The sequence below is a fragment of the Primulina huaijiensis genome, chromosome 3, assembly GCF_012295235.1.
Source record: "Primulina huaijiensis isolate GDHJ02 chromosome 3, ASM1229523v2, whole genome shotgun sequence".
Lineage (NCBI taxonomy): Eukaryota > Viridiplantae > Streptophyta > Magnoliopsida > Lamiales > Gesneriaceae > Primulina > Primulina huaijiensis.
In genome coordinates this window covers 17,137,129-17,160,618 of record NC_133308.1, presented here as the reverse complement: position 1 = coordinate 17,160,618, position 23,490 = coordinate 17,137,129, and the positions used below count along the sequence as shown (strand labels likewise).

Here is a 23,490-nt window from a genome sequence, read left to right as displayed (position 1 = left end):
AATATAAAACATAGGATTTTGTTTGGGGTTCAATATCATGGTTTAGTACGATTATTAAACGAGGTCAAGTTTCGAGTGATCTAGAATGTCATAAGCTATTTATTTATTGCGGTGGCGAGCACGAATATCTACGTCTAAGCTATGAAAGATAAGTGTTTGAACTCATGTTAGTATGTGCAGCAGTGGCCCCAAGTGAGATCCAACGAATCCCTCAACGCCAAGTAAGTATGTTCGACGTGCAAAAAGAAAATACTTTTAAGTTTTTGAGGTATGCTAAATGTCTTGTGACCAAATTATGAACGGGTTTGGAAGTCGGTGAACGTGGCCGATGACCTCTCCACCCCGGTAAAGTATGACCGGGTTTAGATCAGGATTGGAAAATGGTAAAGCATGACCAGGGACCAATCCACCCGTTAAAGCATGAACGGGGATCTCATGTATGTGGTAGTGGACTTTCCCTGCCAGCCCAGTACTGTGGTTTAGTCTGATCAGGCACATTTATGTATGGGTCACTTGCTTTGAAACATATCTCTACGCAAAATGATGTTATGTATGCTCAAGTATGTATGATGCAATCACGTTTAAGAAAAGTTTTATGATGATGGCACGTCTACGTTTATGCTATTACGTTCAAGTTCAAGTATGTTTATGCTATTACGTTCAAGTTTCAAGTATGTACGCTCTATTTTAAAGATGCATGTGGTTTTATTACGTATTACTTGTTATTACCAATTTATACATGTTGAGTCTTTAGACTCACTAGACTTGATCGATGCAGGTGAGGATGACGTTGAGGAGACGAGGGGTGGGGACCAATGAGCCGGCTTGGACTGAGCAGGAGGCTAAACCCGAGGACCGCCCATGTTTTTAAGACATTATGCAATGTTTCAAATATTCTGATTTCATGTTATTGTGTACGATATTTAAATAAGTGTTTTTAGAAAACTTTATTTGTGATATTTTCATTGCAAATATTTTAAATGATCAGTTTATTATTATCTCAATTTAAAGGTTTCTATTTAATTAAGAAAATTTTTATTTTTCCGCAAATTTTAAAGTAGTTAAAATTATGGTACGTTACAGTTGGTATCAGAGCGGTGTTCTTGTAAAGGGTTATGCCTTCTGCCAATTGCGAGAAGCTCACGAAGTCACACCTCATGTCTGTAAGTTTTAAGTTTTCCTTGTAGTAAGCATGAAATCATGATTTCAGCATGTACATGTTTTAAGTTCAAATTTCTTGCATCCAGCGATATTTATATAAGGCTATTGTATGCTGGGTTACGTTTTGGGTAACTTTTTAGAACGGTATGCCTCCTAGACGTTTGGTTGATCGTGAAGCAAGGGATGAGGACAGAGAGACTTGTGATGGGGAGAGGGCCACTCCTCCTCCACCGCCAAATATGCAGGCACAAATGCTTGCAGGTATGACTCAGTTCTTCGCACAGTTTGCGGGAAACAATGCTGCAGTAGATACAGGGGCGAGGCACAGGCCGGAGGCAGTATATGAGAGGTTCAGGAGGATGGACCCAAAGGAGTTCTCGGGGACTACTGACTCGATGATAGCTTAAGGATGGATTAAGTCCATCGAGATGATTTTCGATTTCATGGAGCTGCCGGATATAGACAGAGTTAGATGCGCCACCTTTCTGTTGTCAGGATATGCTAGATTGTGGTGGGAAAGTGCATCAGTGTCAGTGAACTTGCAAACGCTGACTTGGAATGGTTTCAAGGAAGTATTCTACTCAAAGTACTTCACTGAGGAAGTACGTTCCCGACTGACCAGGGAGTTTATGACTTTGCGACAGGGAGATAGTAGTGTCGCAGAGGTTGTCAGAAAATTTGAGAGGGGGTGTCATTTTGTACCCCTGATTGCGAATGATGTCCGGGAGAAGCTGAGGCATTTTATTGATGGGTTGCGACCGATCGTGCGCCGTGATGTGAGGGTTGCTGGTCTTACTACCTATGCCGTTGCTGTATCTAGAGCCTTGGCGGCAGAGCAGGACCAAAGGGATATCGAGAGTGATAAGCAGGGAAAGAGGCCCTATCAGGCACCTCAGCAACAACAACAGCAGCGACCCTAGTTTAAAAGGCCCTTCCAAGGTCAGCAGGGAAAGAGGTCATTTCAAGGACCGCCGAAAGGCAAGGGTCCTATTCCTCAACAAAAGGCTCCTCAGAGACCCGGTGAGTACCCAGTGTGCCCGAAGTGCAACCGCCAGCATCCGGGACAGTGTTTATTTGGATCGGGCAAATGCTTCAAGTGTGGAGCCAGTGATCATAGGTTGAGGGACTGCCCGCAATGGAGGCAGCCGAACCAGGGGAGAGTGTTCGCCATGCAGGCAGAGGAGGCGAACCCAGACACGACCTTGTTGACTGGTAATTTATTTAACTCAGCACTGTATAATTTTTGCTATGCATGTTTCAAATTTGATTTGGGATTATTAGCGTGCTAGTTAGTATGTTTGGTGACTTGTATAGAGATTTTCTACTATGCTTGAGGTTAAGATTAGTCTTTTGGGATTTATGTTTTGTGAGTTGTGTTAACCACTCTCAGGAAATATCTTCATAAAGAGTGTAGCCACGAAGGCCTTGATAGATTCCGGGGCCACTCACTCTTTTATTTCGGAGACATTCGCTAATCATTTGGATGTCAAGTCCATTGGGTTAGACGTAAGCTATTCAGTGACAATCCCATCAGGGGAAGAGTTATCAGCTACTAGTGTGGTCAGAGACATCGATCTTGAACTACAGGGCCACCTAGTGTATGCCGATTTGATTGTGTTGCCATTGCCAGAATTTGATATCATTTTGGGAATGGACTGGCTGACGAAGAACAGAGTTCTTATTGATTTCCAGAAAAGGTCAGTGTTGGTCAGTCCTTTGGTTATGGATCAGTTTCTCTTTGAGCCCGATAGATGGAGAAGTTTCCCTCGCATAATCTCTTGCATGCAGGCTCGGAGACTTATTCTTAAGGGGTGTCAGGCTTTCTTGACCAGCGTTATTTCCGCACCTGACGTAACCACTCCGTCATTATCTGATGTACCAGTAGTCAGAGATTTTCTTGACGTCTTTCCAGCTGACATCACAGGCCTTCCATCAGAAAGAGAGGTGGAGTTCGCCATCGACCTTATGCCAGGCACCGTGCCGATCTCGAAGGCACCGTATCGTTTAGCTCCAGCTGAGATGGTAGAGCTCAAGCAGCAGATTCAGGAGGTCTTAGACAAAGAATTCATCCGCCCTAGTTTCTCACCATGGGGCGCACCAGTGCTCTTTGTAAAGAAGAAAGACGGGAGTATGAGGCTGTGTATCGATTACCGAGAACTGAACAAGGTAACGATCAAGAATAAATACCCACTACCAAGGATCGAGGACTTATTCGATCAGTTGCAGGGAGCTACATTGTTCTCTAAGATAGATCTTCAATCAGGGTATCATCAGCTGAAAGTAAAGGATGCAGATGTTCATAAGACGACCTTCAGAACAAGATATGGGCATTTGAGTTCTTAGTGATGCCGTTTGGAGTGACGATTGCTCCAGCAATTTTTATGGATCTCATGAACCGAGTATTTCAGCCCTACCTAGATCAGTTTGTCATAGTGTTTATTGATGACATTCTTATTTACTCGAAGAGCCATGAGGAACACAGTCAGCATTTGTGTACAGTTTTGCAGATCTTGCAGAGTTGCAAGTTGTATGCAAAATTCAGTAAGTTTGAATTTTGGTTGGGGAAAATAGCATTTTTAGGTCATGTAATATCTAGCAGTGGTATTGAGGTGGATCCAGCTAAGGTGGTAGCAATTAAAGAATGGATTAAGCCGAAGAATGCGTCAGAGATTCGCAGTTTCCTAGGCTTAGCAGGTCACTACAGGAAATTTATTCAAGGGTTTTCTTCGATTTCAGTGCCACTCACTTCCTTGACTAAAAAGAATGCTAAATTTGTGTGGAGTGATGATTGCCAGAAGAGCTTTGATACTTTGAAACAAGCTCTTATCACAGCGACAGTGTTAGCCATGCCAGCAGGGCAAGATAATTTTGTGTTGTACACCGATGCTTCTAAGCTCGGTTTGGGTGCAGTATTGATGCAGAATGGTCGGGTTATAGATTATGCCTCCAGACAGTTAAGAGTTCATGAAAAGAATTATCCGACTCATGATCTCGAGTTAGCTGCCGTGGTCTTTGCGTTGAAGATTTGGAGACATTATTTGTACGGCGAGAAATGCCAGATATTCACTGATCACAAGAGTCTCAAGTATTTCGTCACGCAGAAAGAGCTTAACATGAGACAAAGACGGTGGTTGGAGTTGGTAAAAGACTACGATTGTGAAATTAGCTACCATCCAGGGAAAGCTAATGTTGTGGCAGATGCTTTGAACAGAAATATAGCAATTGTAGCACAGCTGTCAGTGCAGAGACCTCTTTAGACAGAGATTCAGAGGTTTGGCTTAGAAGTTTATCCTAAGGGCAGAGCTCCCAAGCTGTCTAATCTGACAGTCCAGTTTTCTTTGCTAGACCAAATCCGTAAAGGACAGTCTTCAGATGAGCAATTACAGAAATGGAGACTGAAGGATGAGACCAAGGGCAGTGTACTTTACACAGTGTCTGATGATGTTGTGAAATACAGAGGGAGAATGTGGGTGCCGAGTGTTGATTCGATCAGAGAAGATATCTTGTCAGAGGCACATACATCTCCGTATTCCATCCATCCAGGATGTACCAAGATGTACAAGGATTTGCAGATGCTATATTGGTGGCCAGGTATGAAGCGAGACATCCGTCGATTTGTATCTGAATGTCTCACTTGCCAGCAAGTGAAAGCAGAGCATCAGAGGCCAGCAGGAATGCTTAAGACGCTCCCTATTCCCGAGTGGAAATGGGAGAATATCACCATGGATTTCGTTGTTGGTTTGCCGAGGTCAGTTATCCAATGCCATTTGGGTTATAGTGGATCGACTTACTAAGTCAACACACTTCTTGCCTGTGAAGACAAATTTCTCCATGACTCAGTATGCGGAGCTCTATATCAAGGAGATAGTTCGTTTGCACGGGATCCCAGTTACGATTGTGTCCGACAGGGACCCGAGATTCACATCGTCCTTCCGGAAGAGTTTACATGCAACCATGGGGACGAAATTGTTATTCAATACTGCATTTCATCCGCAGACAGATGGCCAGTCTGAGCGAGTGATTCAGATTTTAGAAGACTTGCTGCGAGCTTGTGTAATAGATTTCCATGGGAATTGGGAATCGAAGCTACCTCTAGTGGAGTTTACCTACAACAATAGTTTTCAATCCTCTATAGGTATGGCTCCTTCCGAGGCATTGTATGGGAGAAAGTGCAGATCGCCGATTCATTGGGATGAAGTCGGTGAGAGATCAGAACTTGGTCCAGAGATTGTTCAGCAGACTGCAGATGTGGTGGTCAAGACCCGAGACAGGATGAAGACCGCATAGAGTCGTCAAAAGAGTTATGTTGATAAGAGGAGGAGGGATCTTGAGTTTGCCGTAGGTGATCACGTTTTCGTGAAGATAGCACCCATGAAGGGTGTTATGAGATTTGGAAATAGAGGCAAGCTTAGTCCGAGGTTTATTGGACCGTTCGAAATTCTTGACAGAGTTGGGACACTAGCTTATCGTGTAGCCCTACCGTCGAATCTGGCTGGAGTGCACAATGTGTTCCATGTCTCGATGCTGAGGAAGTATATAGCAAACTCTTCGCATGTTTTGAGTTTTGAGCCGTTGCAGTTGGCTCCAGATATGTCGTTTGAGGAAAGACCTGTCCAAATTCTAGACAGACAGGAGCGGAGACTTCAGAACAAAGTGACCAAATTGGTCAAAGTTCGATGGCTGAATCAATCAGTGAAGGAGGTCACTTGGGAGACCGAAGCAGATATGAAAAGTCGCTATCCGGAACTGTTTGGTAAGGTTTAATTTCGAGGACGAAATTTATTTAAGTGGGGGAGAAACTGTAGAGCCCAAAATCAGTACACATAAAACACATGCATTTATTTAAATTGTAAAAAAATATTTATTTAAGTTTAAAAGGAAATTTTTAAGTTATTGAGTATTTTATTTTATGAAAATTAGTATTTTTATTTCCCCTTAATTGTTGTGCAACTTTTGTAAATTTAGGAATATTTTATGAATCAGTTTTCAAGCCTCGAGTAGTCTAAATTTTATTTGGACTACACCATATAATGATTAATTAGTTTAAACCTAATCAATATATTTAAATTATCCCTAAACTACCCTAAATCAATCCCACTTGCCTCAAATTTCAAGACTTTGGCCAAGTCTTCTCCGGAAGAAAATCCACATGCCCATCAATTCTCCTCCATTTCCCCTCATTTATTTCCCTTCTCTCCTCAAGGGTTCTTGAGCTCCATTTCCATCTATTCTACCATTTGAGAGTAGCAAGAAGCTCCAAATTTCTTCCTCGTGTCCGGATCGTTGAGATTTGCAAGATTTCCTACGTTTCAAGACCAAAGGCATGTATATTCTTTCATTTTGTGCAACGATCTTGTCATAGTAGATATTTTTATGTATGTTATGCGTGAAAGTTTAATTGTTATGAGAAAATTTGAGCGATTATGCATTGAATCGATTTCTGAAACATTTTGGATCTCAAAACATGAGTTTGCTGTCATTTTAAAAACTGCAACTTTTTGGTTGATATTCTGGATAAACTTTCAACATATAAAACGTATAACTTTTTGAGACCTTCGATTTGACAGTAATATCAAAATATTTGAATAAGAAATGAGTGAGTTATGATTGTTTTTGTGGGACAGCTCAAACCGCAACTTTTATGAAAATGTGTTCTTGAAGTTTTATTGTTGCAGGCTTCGTTGAGGATCGACGGATGTTTGCTACTGTGTCTAAGCATGTTGAGTATGATGTTGAGATGGTTTTTGGTGTGTCGGTTCACATCGATAGGCACTTGTTTGCATTAGAAGTCGTAGGATGCGTTTTGGTGTCAAATTGAATGTTCACGGATTGGGTTGCGTTGCTTGTGATGCATAGTTGTTTTGGGGAATTTGTTTGAGTTTGAATAAGTGCCTTAGCATCCTAGGATGGGTCTTGAGGTAGGATTAAGTAACAAGTGTAGGGAATTCCGTTTGTTCACGATTACAGCACCTACACGGACCCAAAGCCGGACCTGTACACGGAGTCCGTGCCATTTTTACTTCAAAATGCGAATTTCCCGCATGTACCCGGACCCCTACACGGGGTCCGTGTACCCCCTTTTTTTTAAAAAAAAAGATAAATAAAAAAATAAAAAAAAATTATTATTATTATTTTTTTAATTTTGAGTATAAAATATAGGATGTGTTTTATGATTATGAATATAAATATAGGATTTATTTTGTGGTTATGAATATAAAACATAGGATTTTGTTTGGGGTTCAATATCATGGTTTAGTACGATTATTAAACGAGGTCAAGTTTCGAGTGATCTAGAATGTCATAAGCTATTTATTTATTGCGGTGGCGAGCACGAATATCTACGTCTAAGCTATGAAAGATAAGTGTTTGAACTCATGTTAGTATGTGCAGCAGTGGCCCCAAGTGAGATCCAACGAATCCCTCAATGCCAAGTAAGTATGTTCGACGTGCAAAAAGAAAATACTTTTAAGTTTTTTAGGTATGCTAAATGTCTGGTGACTAAATTATGAACGGGTTTGAAAGTCGGTGAACGTGGCCGAGGACCTCTCCACCCCGGTAAAGTATGACCGGGTTTAGATCAGGATTGGAAAATGGTAAAGCATGACCAGAGACCAATCCACCCGTTAAAGCATGAACGGGGATCTCATGTATGTGGTAGTGGACTTTCCCTGCCATTCCAGTACTGTGGATTAGTCTGATCAGGCACATTTATGTATGGGTCACTTGCTTTGAAACATATCTCTACGCAAAATGATGTTATGTATGCTCAAGTATATATGATGCAATCACGTTTAAGAAAAGTTTTATGATGATGACACATCTACGTTTATGCTATTAAGTTCAAGTTTCAAGTATGTACGCTCTATTTTAAAGATGCATGTGGTTTTATTACGTATTACTTGTTATTACCAATTTATACATGGTTAGTCTTTAGACTCACTAGACTTAATCGATGTAGATGAGGATGACTTTGAGGAGACGAGGGGTGGGGACCAATGAGCCGGCTTGGACCGAGCAGGAGGCTAAACCCGAAAACCGCCCATGTTTTTAAGACATTATGCAATGTTTCAAATATTCTGATTTCATGTTATTGTGTACGATATTTAAATAAGTGTTTTTAAGTGTTTTTAGAAAACTTTATTTGTGATATTTTCATTGCAAATATTTTAAATGATCAGTTTATTATTATCGCAATTTGAAGGTTTTTATTTAATTAAGAAAATTTTTATTTTTCCGCAAATTTTAAAGTAGTTAAAATTACGGTACGTTACAAAACACTTTCCTGTGTTTTGCTAGATTCTTGATAAACATTCCAGCAAAATTAATAACTCCTAAGAAACTTTGAAGTTGCTTCTTGTCTTTGAGACTTTCTGGAAAATTCTGCACTTTTTCTACTATGTGTTCTTGCAGAATAATTCCTGACTCATCGATTTCAATTCCAAGGAATTCAATCTTTCTTGTAGCAATGCCTTATTTTTTTCAGATAAAACCAGTCCTTCTTTTTTACAAACATTGGAAAAAATCTCGAAATGTTTAACATGTTCATTCATATCTTTAGACGCTATTAAAACATCGTCAATATAAACAAACATAAACTTAAAATAATCTTTAAAAATATTATCCATCTTTCTTTGAAATATCTGAGGTAAATTAGCCAATCCCATTGGTAATACCTCCCAAATATAATGTCCTTGTCGTGTAGATAAAGCTGTGAATTTCTTGCTTTCTTCTTGCATCCTAATCTGGTAAAATCAAGACTTACAGTCGAACATAGAGAATATCTTGGCATTGCGTATGCAACTTATTAGATGTTCTCTACTAGGTATAAAATACCCATCAAACTACAGAATCTTATTAATTTCTTGATAATTAATAACTAATCTGGGTTTTCCTCGTTTTATCTCACCATGATTTCTTACCAGAAAACCTGGACTGCTATATGGTGACATTCCTTCTTTGATTAAACCAAGGTCCAAATGTTCCTTGATTATAATATGTATATCCCTTTGATCAATTATATTCAATGGGATGGGCTTGCAACGGACAAATTCATACTCTTTGCCTTCCTTAATTTTAAGGCAAGCTTTGAGTTGATTTATGTCCCACCACGCCAAAGCATCTTCATTGTAATTTTTTTTTATCCTTTGCTTGACATCTTCTAAGAATACTTTAGATTAAAACTCTACTTTATTTTTATGCAGAGTTATCTTAAGGTATTCTATTTCTTCTGGTTGGAGCTCTTTATCTGCTCTCAACTGGAGCATCGTTTCTCCAAACCTTCTAGAATCTTTCATTTTTGGGTTCAGAAGTTGTCCTGAATCACCACGCTTGATGCGAAACTAGATTGGCAATTTTCTGTAAATGCCTCTCTTAGTCTCTGGGCTATAATTTTGTGTTTACAAGGAGTTGTAAACACTAATCTTCTAGTCTCATTTTCTTGAGTATAGGATTTGAACATTTGTAGGAAATTGTTTCCTAACAAAATATCCGCTCTTGTATCATGAAAATAAATTGATGGTGTCTTTACCTTGTACCAAGGTGTTTGCCCAGCACCGCCAATCATGATTTCAGTCATCTTAATCCCTTCACATAAAATTAAGATTCTTCTGGAAAAATCTCTTACAGCAATCTTTGGTAATTCTTATTCCAAATTATTTGGAAAAACTACTCGTTTTGCTGTACAGATTCCAGCCCCTGAATCAATATAAGCAGCAAAATATTCTGCCTTATATTGTTCATATAACATTCCTACTGGAATGTATATGGAGAATGGACTTGTGGTCATTGGATTTTCCACATCTTATTTTCTGCCATAAACTTCATTCCATACTCTAGACGTTTCCAAGGTTTATGTTCCTCGAGAAACTCTAGTTCAAGAACCAATTGATCTGGTTCTTTTCCTGGAATCCCTGTGATATGAACTTCAATTCTCCAACTTGGATCATTCCTTGGTAAGTTCCTATCATAGGTTGTTCTAAATAGTAGATGGTATTACAAGGAAATTGATTCCTTTGTTTCGTAATATCAAATACTATTTCGACCTCCTTCCACCCTTCTGGGCATCTAAGCTTTCCTATTGTTGAAAAACTTTTTAGCTCTTGTTGGGTTTCTTGGACATGGGTTTTTCCCCATCTGTAGCTTGTAATTCTATCTCCTTGAAAAGATATTCTTCTTGATTCCAATCTAAGACTCTGATTCTTTTGTAGAATTGGTTTGTCTTGTATTTGGATATATGTTTCCTGTATTACAGGAAATTCAATTCGTTCTGGATAAATTGCCTGAGCAACTTTTCCAAATATCTCAGGTATTTCAATGTACTCATTTTTAATAAACAATTCTGAATGATGTGTTTTAGATAGAGCATATGAAATCTGATAAGTAATAGAATATAGTCTATTACCTTCCTTCATCAGCCTTTTTTCCTTGAAATTTTGATGTAATGTCAAGGCTCGACTGAAATCTCGATCTGTCAGGTTGTAGGCTATCATTGGATAGATAACTCCTACAATCTTGCCTGCACAGAGATTTCCTGAGATAATTCCCAGCACTGAATCTTGAAGGTTCCCCATTCTTTTATCGCATATAGCAATATCAATGGGTGAATCTATACCTTCTTTGAAAGTAGCTTTTATCATAATCTGGATTGCTTCAATATGAATCCAGGACATAGTCCTTGCTACTTTGATCTTGAGTTTTTGTAATTCCTCCTTAATTTCTTCAGAAAGAATTAACTGCATCTCCATTCTATTTCCAGTAAGTTCCATTGGGATTGCCATTTCCCTTCTAGAAACTTTATAGATATGATAATGCTTTCTATTTTTTAGACCAAGATTTTCTAAGAACTTTTCTACTTGTCCTGCAGAGAATCCTTGATATCTCTGTAGACTAGGATTTTCTTTCATGATCATTTGGACCATGTTATTAGATATTGTTGTCTGGCTAAAGAACCCAAACAAATCCTCATGTGTTTCGTGTCGAAACACCTCGTATTTAGTCAGATTCCGATTCAGTTCCATCGGATTCTCCCTGACATCGGTATACCTGAATAAGGTCTTGGTAATAAACTGCTTCTTCAATATCCGGAGTTGGATCGAAGCGTTTAATACCTCTTTTTTCATTTTCTGGACAGTTGGTCGAGATATGACCTCTTCCGCAATTACAATCCTTAAAACTTTCATTAGCCCGTGTATGAACCCTTCTGAAAGTTTTCTTTGTAGGTGTTCTTCCTGTGCTTCGAGATGTACTCGATGCTTGAGAGGATGTTCTACTTCTGGATGGTCCGCTTCTTTGTTCAGATTTATAATATCTGGCTTTCTGTCTAGACCAAACTGTTCTTGGTTTCCAAGAACTTCTTCCACTTCTAGCATAAGGATGAGTCCTGAAACTGTTCCTTTTATGCTTTTGTGGTTTACTTCCAATAATTGTTGGAAGATCATTTTCCTTACAACACAAAGGAATAAGTTTGTTAATACCCCTTAATCGTTTGTAATGCTGCCAAATGGCATCATTCCGCCAATTTTCCTTTAAGGAAAGAAGCTCTTCGTGCTAATGTATCTGGATTTCCAGGTACATATTCCCTTATAAGCATTTCTCTCCAGGGACTTGGCATCTTGGCAAAGAATAGCTGCATTGCTATGTCTTCTTCAACCCCTGAATTCCATCTATATTTAGAGAATAACATAATATATTCATCCACCAAACATATGTCATGTAATTCAAGACTATACAGAGCTTGAGTATATTTCTTCCTCTTCTCTGTATCTTGACTGTTAAAATAATATACCCCTATAAATTGAGGTTTAAAAAGGGTAGCCATTCTTCCGGCTATCTCGCTTAGAGATTCTCAGGCTAGGACTGATTCTTTGGTTTCCACCGAAGTCATGTCCCAAGCAATTTTCAATGATACCATAAGACTCATTTCTAGGAGTTTAATGAATCCTTCTCTGTTGAGATCAAGTGTTTCTGCTGCAATTCTCATAGCAGATGTCCAATCGTCTATGAGTTCTTCTCTGTTTTTGAAATCTAATACATCAAGGTTAAGCATAACCCCGTAAGGATGTATAGGATCTAAAGCATTTTTCCCATAGGGTGTTTGGTGCAAGGGAATTTGATATCTCCTGGTCTTTGTTCCCGTAGGATGTGATCCTCCACTAGTATGTAAATCAGTTTGAGATTCTCTCATATGTATATTTTGAGATCCCACACTTTCCCTTGGTGGTTCCTGAGAAGATGACCAAGTTATAGCAGGTGTTTTACCTCCTGCCGTGTTCATATTTAGATCTACAACTTTGAGATTTGCGAAAGATTCTGCAAGCTCTTGTAGATCCTCTAGACCAATCCTTTCTAAAGTCGTCATCAGATTAATTTCTTTTCTGAGACAGACTTAATTAGATTGATCATCTTTTCTTCTTCATTCAAAGGTTTTGACACCACTCTGGCTTTCTCTTGTTGATGTAACAAAGGTTCAGTACCAAATGATGGTGGTAACCATCCTCCTGAAGTTCTTTTACTAGAACCGGGTTGTTGTTCTACTTTCTGAATTCTTGTTTGAATATCCTTTAATTTTCCAAGAATTTCTTCCTGGTTTTCAAGGATTTTCTCTACTCGTTGCGGTACAAAGTATAGCATGTTGCCATAATTTTGTACTGTCTTCTGAATTTTTCTAAGATCTAAAGAGAGCTTAGAGGAATCTGGTATTATTTCCATAAACTTATTAGATTGAATCATAAGTTTACATGAGGGTGCTGAAGATTCCCTTTCTGTTCTGGATATCTAACAATAGTTAGATGTTCCTGTGTATATTCCAAAATATTGGAATAATCCTTGTAAATTATTTTTCTCGAACCTAAGTTCGGATTCATAATTTTCAAAATTCTCCTCCTCAAACATTTCGTTTCTTTATAATAATAAATAATGTGTTTGAAATAAATTAACCTACAGCTCTGATACCATTTTCGGGAAGCAGGGGATCAATTAAAATAAAATATAGAATAAGGGGTGTTTCTTTCTTTTTTAAACTTTTAGGGAGTTTAAGCAAATGTTTTTAGGTGTAGGGAGTTAGAATAAATTTGAGTTGGGTGTTAGGGATTTATTTACAATTTACCCTTAAATTAATGGAAAAAACTATTGAATTTAATTTAAAAATATAAATTTTTTACTATCCATTCAGTGTCATGTTCACTTGCCTCAATAACAAGATTATCAAGCAATATGCATTTCATTTTAATTGAGGATTGTAATTTCAACTGAATATGTTCCGAGTATTTATGTACTTCTGATTATTAATATGATTCCATTTCACTTACCAATAAAAAAAATGTAAATTTATCCGGTGTTCGTAAAATTTTATTTTAAATAATTTTATATTTCGGTAAATGTGTGCGTGTGTATGGGCTGTGGGTTCTACTAGCTTGTAGTTCAAATAACTTCATTCTCAAATCATGTGAGTCACCAACAAGCTAACTTCATTCTCAAATCATGTGAGCCACCAAAACAACAATTCAATGCAAGTTTTCACTTCCCTGAGCTCCGTTTTCATTCGTGACCAACCAGTAAACACAAAGCAGTAGAATTTCATGGTTGCACAACGATGTTTAGGGGGGTATTGTCAACATGCGTTCAAGTGGTCTAAAAAGATTTGGAGTACACCGATCATTTTCATTATGCACTTGTCAGAATTTTTATCCGACATTCCTCAACTCCGTACATCTCCACCTTTTCAACCTAAGGATAGAATTTCACCCTCTTTTGGCTCTCCCTCACCTTACATCTCCTTTTTTTGTCTCATTATTAATATTATTATTTTTTAAAAAGTGCATAATTTTCTCATGTGTACTCCCTAGGCTCTGAATATATGGCATGTACGTTTGTGTTGCCCAGGGAATGATTTTCAGGTTCTATGCATGATTGAGGAGAAGGTTATTCCAGGTTTACAGATGCTTTCTACTCTAGTTCATGCTACTGGTTAGTCTCTCATTCCACAGACATTCATTCAAGTTCTACTCACATCTCAAGTCTCTCCAGTTTTCCGCACAAATTTTTAAACTCAACTATTATTCACACAACTACCAAAACCCACTTGTGTGTGCATATATCAAATAATTTCAAAATTCAAGTAAAACTGCATGCTTTTACCAAATGGAGTATCAATAACGAGTGACAAGACTAAGAAACATGTAACTCATCAATCCAAATCATCATCGGCTACCAACATACTTGATTATTTGGATAAATTAGAAGATAATAATTTTCCTATGACCTTTATATAAATTTATGGTCTAATCAATATAAAAAAATTAATAATTCTTAAAATTTACAAGCATTACTGGGACATTTTAATAAAATGTCTATTTTTGAATATTTTTTTGAAATTTAATTCTATTGCAGACATTTTTTTTCTTGTTCATTCTTTCGGTGAACTTTTTTTAGTTATTTTGAATATTGACATAATTTAATTATTAAAAACAAAGCATATATAAAAGAGAATTTTCTCTATTTTATCAAAATCTATATTTAATGTTAGTTAGTCAATCTAGTGACTATCATTTAATTATTTAAAAAAATGCAGATATAAAAGAGATTTTTCTCTTCTTTATCAAATCCATAGTTAACGACAACAATACAACTATAATATTTTAAATCATATAAAATTTCAAGCGTTCAATTCGATCGTACTAGGTAGTAGAGACCTTCATCAGTTACAAAGTCTGGAGTATGAATTACGGAGAGACGCCGCTTATATTTGATTTCAGTTGCCTTCTGTTCATCAGTGGCAACTAATATATCTCTTTGTATAGTCTGCAGATCATGAATCTTCGTCCAAGTGGACATTAGTTTATCAAAGACAAAGTCTTTGATTTCTTTCTTCCAAGTTACCACGAATGATAGCCTTTTTGCAGGATTGGGCTTATTGGAACTGCTTGCTTTGTCAATCTGCGCTTGATTAATATTATCTGCTAAAATATTTTGTATCTGATAAGTTTGATCTTATTTATAGATAGACTCTAACTGAAGAAACAGAAGAAAAAGAAGAGACATTAGTCAAACATATGCAATTAATTCATCGAAGATGAGATTCTCTTACTCTTTTTACTTATATGCATTTATTTAGGGGGAATGTCGATTTTAGATTGGTTAACTAATAAGACAATTATCAGTTGACCTTCAACTGAACTGATTTAGTTCTCAACTGATCACTTAGTTATTGACTTAACTGATCATATCAAATAGGTTGACTGATTATCGATAAAGAATTCCACATTAAGTGATGTGACTGTTAAAATTACGCATTTATTTATGTCATTCATTGAATAGTGATTGGTAACGTAACCCCACATAGTCCAACCTACTCTTATTCACAATTACACACCACATACACACGTTTTATTCAAATCAATCTTGGACTGACTCGTGTCCAAAAATTTGAACAGTCACCACATAAGTAATTGTACCGCTTCTATTCAGTTTCTCTACGAGCATTTCAACTTTCAGAGTATATCAAACAAACAAAATTTTTCTTTTCCGTAGATATTCAAATACTCAGCAATGGCAAGCCAAACACCTGTGTATATTATTAATGCAATGGCTATTGACGTTGAGTCAGTCCTCTCTGTCAAGGACGAAGCTGTTCAAAATGTCTTTCTCAAGCTAAAAGCAGCTGGACTAAATAAATTTTTTGGGTTATCAACTCAAGAAATTTATGAAAAAGGATCGATTAAGGTGCCCGAAAGTGCAACGGAAGTTTTTTAAAAATTGTTTTTCAAGGCAAAAATCGAGCACCTCATATACTAGTGTGTAGCAAATACAAAAACACCAAGATATGTCATACATATGGCGTTTTAGAAATGTACCTATCAATCTTAAAGATTGATGTTTGGCTCCAACTAAGGTGTAAACACCTTGTGGGGCCCTTAGCTCCTAATCGTTATTACAATGCAATTTGATTAGGGTTAATTAATCACAGCGGAAAACGAGTTTAAAATTTTCTTTACAATGAGCCCAAAACATATACTATTTGAATACTAAAAATAGTATTCCATCTCATAACATAAGACATGCCCACACATAATCAAAATCAATCATATACAAACAACTCATAGCCTCGGGACATGCCCCGATATATAGATACATACATATACTGGGAACAAAACATAAAACCTCAGCTCAAACTGTGCCTCCCTCCAAAAGTACCCTCTCCGGTCTCCTGATATCCTGGAGTACCTGCCATTGTTCACACACAAAGACAACAACAGCCCCCCTTGGGGGTGAGCAAAGCTCCGTATGGAACATATATACCACAGATATCTAAACAATGATATATTAGATGCAATGCATGTATGTCGTGGAGGTATCGGGTCAAATGCCCATCCACTGAGCACATGTCAGAATCAAACGAATCGCTATCAAATCAATGCTCGAGCTGGCACACCGGCCTCAATAAGGGATACTCGTATGATAGCTTCGACAAAGCGCCATCAATTCCCAAATCTCATATCCAATCATCGGGGCCACAATTGTCTATGCTTTACGGGTCATATAATACCGGCATAGCGATTGTGTTCACAAACCCCAGAATCCAATCAGATCATATCAGGGTATCCAAGAATCATAGCTCAGCGTGCATGTCATGTATCGATGTATGCATCAAACGATGTGTGTTAACAAAACATTTATTTTATACATCGATATCTCAATCTCAATGTCATGTATGCCACATCAATCAACAAATAAGGCATATAGACACATAATCTCATTCCAATCAATCCAATCAAACCGACATATATCATATAATACAGATACCTGTCGTATGTTACCCGGTCGCAACATACCTCAATTCTTCGTTCCAGTTGATGTAGCCTGAAGATATCGGTATACTACTTTATCTACATCAATAACATACTCATTCCAATCAACACCATAATCCAAAATCATTAATATGAGTTTCAAATCTCATTTGGAACTTCAAAAATGCATATCAAGTCAAAATCATATCCTAATGCAATTCCGACTTTGAATATGAGTTTCTTGTCGGTTATTCTACTACATATAAGAAATTCAACTTCAAATACATGCTATTCCAGCACTTTGATATTTAGAGCTGCTGGAACTAGAAGAAAATTACCTCAATAGAAAGCTCTTGACGCTAAGATTCCGAATATATAATTTGTTTCGCGTTTAGACAGTGTTTCGAAGTCAATTCAGGCGAAGAAAATCAAAATCTCTCGTTTAGTCTCGAATTGTAGCGAAGGAAATAAAGAAAATGAGAAGGAAACCTCGTTCTTATCACTCCACCGCTCTCGCGCTCGGGCGGTAGCAATCTCGCGCCCGAGCGCGAGACATTCTGTCCCCGAGTTACATTTGTGCCGCGCTCGAGCGGTCAAAAGTTACCGCTCGGGCGCCGCAGGTTCTGCCCGAACACTAGAAATCTTGGCGCTCGGGCGGTCATTCTCTACTGCCCGGGCGCCACACATTCTGTACAAAATATTAATTTTGTACTATATTGGCGTCTGGCTTCTCCACTCGAGCTCTTACAACGTCAATACTTATTTTCTCATTTTCATTGTCATAATATACATCAACTACATAATCACATGACAATTTCATAAATTAGCGATAATCACACAGGATTTACGATAATACGATACACGGTCCTTACATTTCTCCCCCTCTTAAAAGATTTCGTCCTCGAAATCTCAAACATCTTTATATACATAACATTGGTAAACATATAATACGTCACCAGTTATAGTACATATCAAAACTAAAATCAGTAAGTGGATCAGTATACAGTGAATACAATGGAACAGGTGGAATAGAATCGAACAAGTGCGGATAGAATTCTCGCATCTTGCTTTCCAATTCCCATGTTGACTCTTCTACACCATGTCGTGTCTATTGTACTCGAACCAAAGGGATCGATTTATTACGCAATATCTTCTCTTTCTGATCCATAATGCGAACAGGTTGCTCAACATAGGATAGTGAAGGATCAAGTTCAACCTCATCAGGTGCAAGTACATGTGATGGATCTGGTTCATATTTACTCAACATAGAAACATGAAACACATCATGAATGGTAGATAAAGCTGGTGGCAATGCCAATCGATACGCAAGATCACCAACTCGATCAAGAATCTCGTATGGACCAACATAACGAGGAGATAATTTTCCTCGCATACCAAATCGAACAGTGCCTTTAAAGGGAGATATTTTCAAAAACACTCTGTCACCTTTCTGGAATTCCAAGGGTCGTCTTCGTTTATTCGCATAACTCGTTTGACGATCCTGAGCGGCTTTCATCCGCTGCCGAATTAACTGAACCTTATCATTCATTTCCTGTATCATTTCAGGTCCAGTCAATTGTCGTTCACCAATTTCATCCCAGAATAACGGTGATCTGCATCGTCTCCCATATAGAGCTTCAAATGGTGCCATACCAATGCTCGTCTGAAAGCTATTATTATAAGAAAATTCAACCAATGGTAAAGCATCTTGCCATCCCATTCTGAAATCCATCACAATCGCACGCAACATATCCTCTAACGTTTGAATCGTACGCTCAGTTTGGCCATCAGTTTGAGGATGATAAGCAGTACTCATAGCCAAACGCGTACCCATCGCTTCCTGAAAACTACCCCAGAATTTAGAAGCAAACCTGGGATCACGATCAGATACAATTGAGACTGGCACACCGTGCTGTCTCACAACATTCTCAATGTATAAACGGGCCATTCTCTTATAAGGATAAGTCCGTTCATACGGAATAAAGTGTGCAGAATTCGAAAGCCGATCAATAATGACCCAAATAGCATCACAGCCCTTGGGCGAACGAGGTAAATAAGTCACAAAGTCCATAGCAATATGTTCTCAATTCCACTTTGGGATTTCGAGACTATGGAGTAATCCTCCCGGTTTCATTCGTTCGGCTTTCACTTGCTGGCAGACTAAACATTTCGAAATAAATTCAGCAATGTCCTTCTTCATACGTCTCCACCAAAATTGAGGTCTCAGTGTCAAATACATTTTCCGACCTCCAGGGTGAATACTGTATTTGCTACAATGTGCTTCACGAAGAAGGGCAAATTTCAAATCAGAATTATTAGGGACTACCAGCCGACCATTCAGTCGTAAAGAACCATTAGAAGAAATCTGAAATCCAGACTGATGTCCTGCAGATACAAGTTCTTTCGACTTCTGAATCTGAGCATCGTTTCGTTGGGCCTTCCGGATTTTCGATATCAAACTCGGCTCAATTTGTAATGCTGAGACAGTGACAGAATTCCAATTCGAGTGAAAAGTCCAACCAGAAGTACATATCTCCTCATGTACCTTGGCGATACTGACAGAAGCTAACACAGAATCATGCACCCTACGACTAAGGACATCCGCAGTAACATTCACCGATCCCGGGTGATATTGAATCTCACAATCAAAATCTTTCAGGAGATCCATCCATCTGCGTTGCCTCATATTCAAATCAGATTGAGAAAAGAGATATTTCAGACTCTTATGATCTGAATAGATAACAAACTTTTCTCCGTACAAATAATGGCGCCAAATCTTCAGAGCAAATACAATGGCGGCCAATTCAAGATCATGAACAGGATAACGTGTTTCATGAGATTTCAATTCACGGAACGCATAAGCAATCACTTTGCCATGTTGCATCAGAACACAGCCCAAACCTTTACCAGATGCATCTGTACACACTGCAAATCCTCCGGTACCTGAGGGAATAGTAAGCACAGGTGCTGTGGTCACTCTCGTCTTCAATTCAAGAAAACTAGCTTCACATTCATCTGACCAAATGAATCGCTGATCCTTCTGGGTCAGTTGAGTAATAGGTTTAGCTATTTTTGAAAATCCTTCAATAAAACGACGATAATAACTAGCTAAACCCATGAAGCTACGTATCTCAGGAACATTCGTAGGTCTCGGCCAATTCAATACAGCTTCAACCTTAGCAGGATCAACAGATATGCCATGTCTCGAAATGACGTGGCCTAAAAATACCACTTTGTCCATCCAGAATTAACATTTGGACAATTTAGCATATAAATGGCTAGTACGAAGAGTTTGAATTATCAGTCTCAGATGTTCAGCATGCTCCCTTTTTGATTTCGAATAAACAAGAATATCATCGATAAATACAATAACGAATCGTGCAAGATAATCTCGAAAGACACGATTCATTAGATCCATCAATACAGCAGGAGCATTCGTGAGACCAAAAGGCATAACCAAGAATTCATAGTGGCCATACCTGGTACGAAAAGCAGTTTTAGGCACATCTTCTTCTCGAACACGTACTTGATGATACCCAGATCGAAGATCAATCTTCGAGTATACAAAAGTACCCTGAAGCTGATCAAAGAGATCATCAATACGAGGAAGTGGGTACTTGTTTTTCACAGTAGCCCGACTCAATTGCCTATAATCGATACACATTCGCATAGTACCGTCTTTCTTTCGAACAAATAAAACTGGAGCTCCGCAAGGTGATACACTCGGTCGAATATATCCCTTGTCGAGAAGATCCTGTAATTGTTCTTTCAATTCTTTCAGTTCCAATGGTGCCATGCGATAAGGAGCTTTCGATATAGGTGCAGTCCTCGGCACAAGATCAATACTAAATTCAACCTCTCGATGAGGAGGAAAATCATGAATCTCATCGGGAAAAACATCCGGGAAGTCTTTCGCAACAAGAATATCAGATAAAGATGGCTCCTTTTTCGAGACATCAACAGCGTAGATAAGATAACATTCATCTCCGCTAGTCAAAAGTCGAGACATTTCCAAAGAGGATACCAATGGAATTTTGGCTTTGGAACCCTTGCCATAAAAATTCCACTTGGGTCCATCAACCGGTCGAAATCGAACCATTCCATGAAAACAATCGACAGTAGCTCGATTTACCGTCAAGATATCCATGCCATCAATACAATCAAAGTCGTGCATTGGGAGGACAATCAAATTCAAGGACTTCACATTATCCTCATATATCAATACACAATTATGCACAACTTGCTCAGACAAAATAATCTTTCCTGCTGGCGTGGCTATCGACAAAGTATCGTACAACGGGGTACACTCAATATCGTGAGATGCAACAAATGCATGAGATATGAATGAATGAGATGCTCCTGTATCAAATAAAACACGTGCAGGATAATCGCAAAGTGTGCAAATACCTGCAATCACACCACCAGGAGCTTCTCTCGCCTGATCCTCAGTCATAGCATACACTCTCACTTGAGGAGGAACCTGGGCATTCTGACCACCTGGTCCTCGATATCGTGGGACACTCGACTGCTGAAAAGAGGGAACAGGAACAGCAGGTCTCATCATGCTAGGGCCACCTCTAAATCCTGGCTGGGGTTGGGAAGAAGTCGTACCCCTGTTCGGACATACTCGAGAGAAATGGCCTTCCTGCCCACACTGATAACAAGTACCAAACATACCTCGACACTACTCGATAGTATGTTTACCTCCACAATAACTACAGTAGGGAGCAATCACAGGACTCCCTCGCTGTGATCCACTCGAACTCGAAGAAGACGAAGAAACAGAACCAGTCTTCTTGAACTTCTTACCCTTTGGACGCAATGCAGGCTGCTGAGCTGACACTGGTGGTGGAGGAGTATACTGTGGACCTCCTCGCCTGAGTCCAGCCTCAGCTGCCTTAGCTCGTTCAACTGCCTCTGCGTAGCTCGTAGGCAATCCAGAAACAACATAAGTATATATAGCAGGGTGTAAACCATTCACAAACCTGTTATATTTTGCCTTCGCATTCCCAGCTACGTGAGGTGCATACTTCAACAGAGTAGAAAATTTTGAAGCATATTCTGCAACAGACATCGTTCCCTGCTGCAAATTATTGAATTCATTCTCCTGAGCAGTATAATAAGAAGGAGGAGAATACTGCTCCAAAAACTGGGCCTTGAAGACATCCCATGTGACTTCAATCCCGGCCTCTTTCACTCCAATCTCGGCGGCTTCCCACCAAGATTTTGCTCGGTCTTTCAGCTGATACAAAGCAAGTTTCAGTCTCCGAGCCTTGGAATACTCTACAATATTAAACATATGCTCAATATCCTTCAACCAGGCCTCTGCTCTTTCTGCACTCTCAGTGCCAAAGAACCTCGGTGGTTTCAAATCCTGGAATCGAGCCATCACTACATCCATGGACAATCCTTCAAATTGTCCAGCAATCCTCTCAGTACTGCTACTCGCAGTTTCATTCGTGGGATCCATCTACAAATCAGAGGATCAATATCACAAATCAATATCAATGTCACATCATCATCATCTCATATCATCAATCTCATCAGATACTTACTCAAATCAAATCAAGTAAGAGCAAGTAATACAAATAATTCAAACACAAACGCACAATTCATTTGTGCCTATTCAAGTGTACACAAGACTCAATCGAGCATTCCTAGCTATGCTCTGATACCACTCCGTGTGGGGCCCTTAGCTCCTAATCGTTATTACAATGCAATTTGATTAGGGTTAATTAATCACAGCGGAAAACGAGTTTAAAATTTTCTTTACAATGAGCCCAAAACATATACTATTTGAATACTAAAAATAGTATTTCATCTCATATCATAAGACATGCCCACACATAATCAAAATCAATCATATACAAACAACTCATATCCTCGAGACATGCCCCGATATATAGATACATACATATACTGGAACAAAACATAAAACCTCAGCTCAAACTGTGACTCCCTCCAGAAGTACCCTCTCCGGTCTCCTGATATCCTGGAGTACCTGCCATTGTCCACACACAAAGACAACAACAGCCTTCCTTGGGGGTGAGCAAAGCTCCGTATGGAACAACCAATCATATATACCACAGATATCTAAACAATGATATATGGGATGCAATGCATGTATGTCGTGGAGGTATCGGGTCAAATGCCCATCCACTGAGCACATGTCAGAATCAAACGAATCGCTATCAAATCAATGCTCGAGCTGGCACACCGGCCTCAATAAGGGATACTCGTATGATAGCGTCGACAAAGCGCCATCAAATCTCAAATCTCATATCCAATCATCGGGGCCACAATTGTCTATGCTTTACGGGTCATATAATACCGGCATAGCGATTGTGTTCACAAACCCCAGAATCCAATCAAATCATATCAGGGTATCCAAGGATCATAGCTCAACGTGCATGTCATGTATCGATGTATGCATCAAACGATGTGTGTTAACAAAACATTTATTTTATACATCGATATCTCAATCTCAATGTCATGTATGCCACATCAATCAACAAATAAGGCATATAGACACATAATCTCATTCCAA

General features: G+C 38.8%; 1 protein-coding gene across 1 annotated transcript; it reads right to left on the bottom strand.

Annotated features, from left to right (window-relative positions):
- Window positions 1–16,297: 16,297 nt before the first annotated feature.
- LOC140972191 (uncharacterized) lies at window positions 16,298–22,729 on the bottom strand. Its single transcript, XM_073434649.1, has 2 exons — window positions 21,351–22,729; window positions 16,298–16,380 (listed from the first exon to the last, which is right to left on the bottom strand). Exon 1 carries the CDS (start codon window positions 22,411–22,413, stop codon window positions 21,628–21,630), a length of 786 nt encoding a protein of 261 aa, XP_073290750.1. The 5' UTR covers window positions 22,414–22,729; the 3' UTR covers window positions 16,298–16,380; window positions 21,351–21,627.
- Window positions 22,730–23,490: the final 761 nt, after the last annotated feature.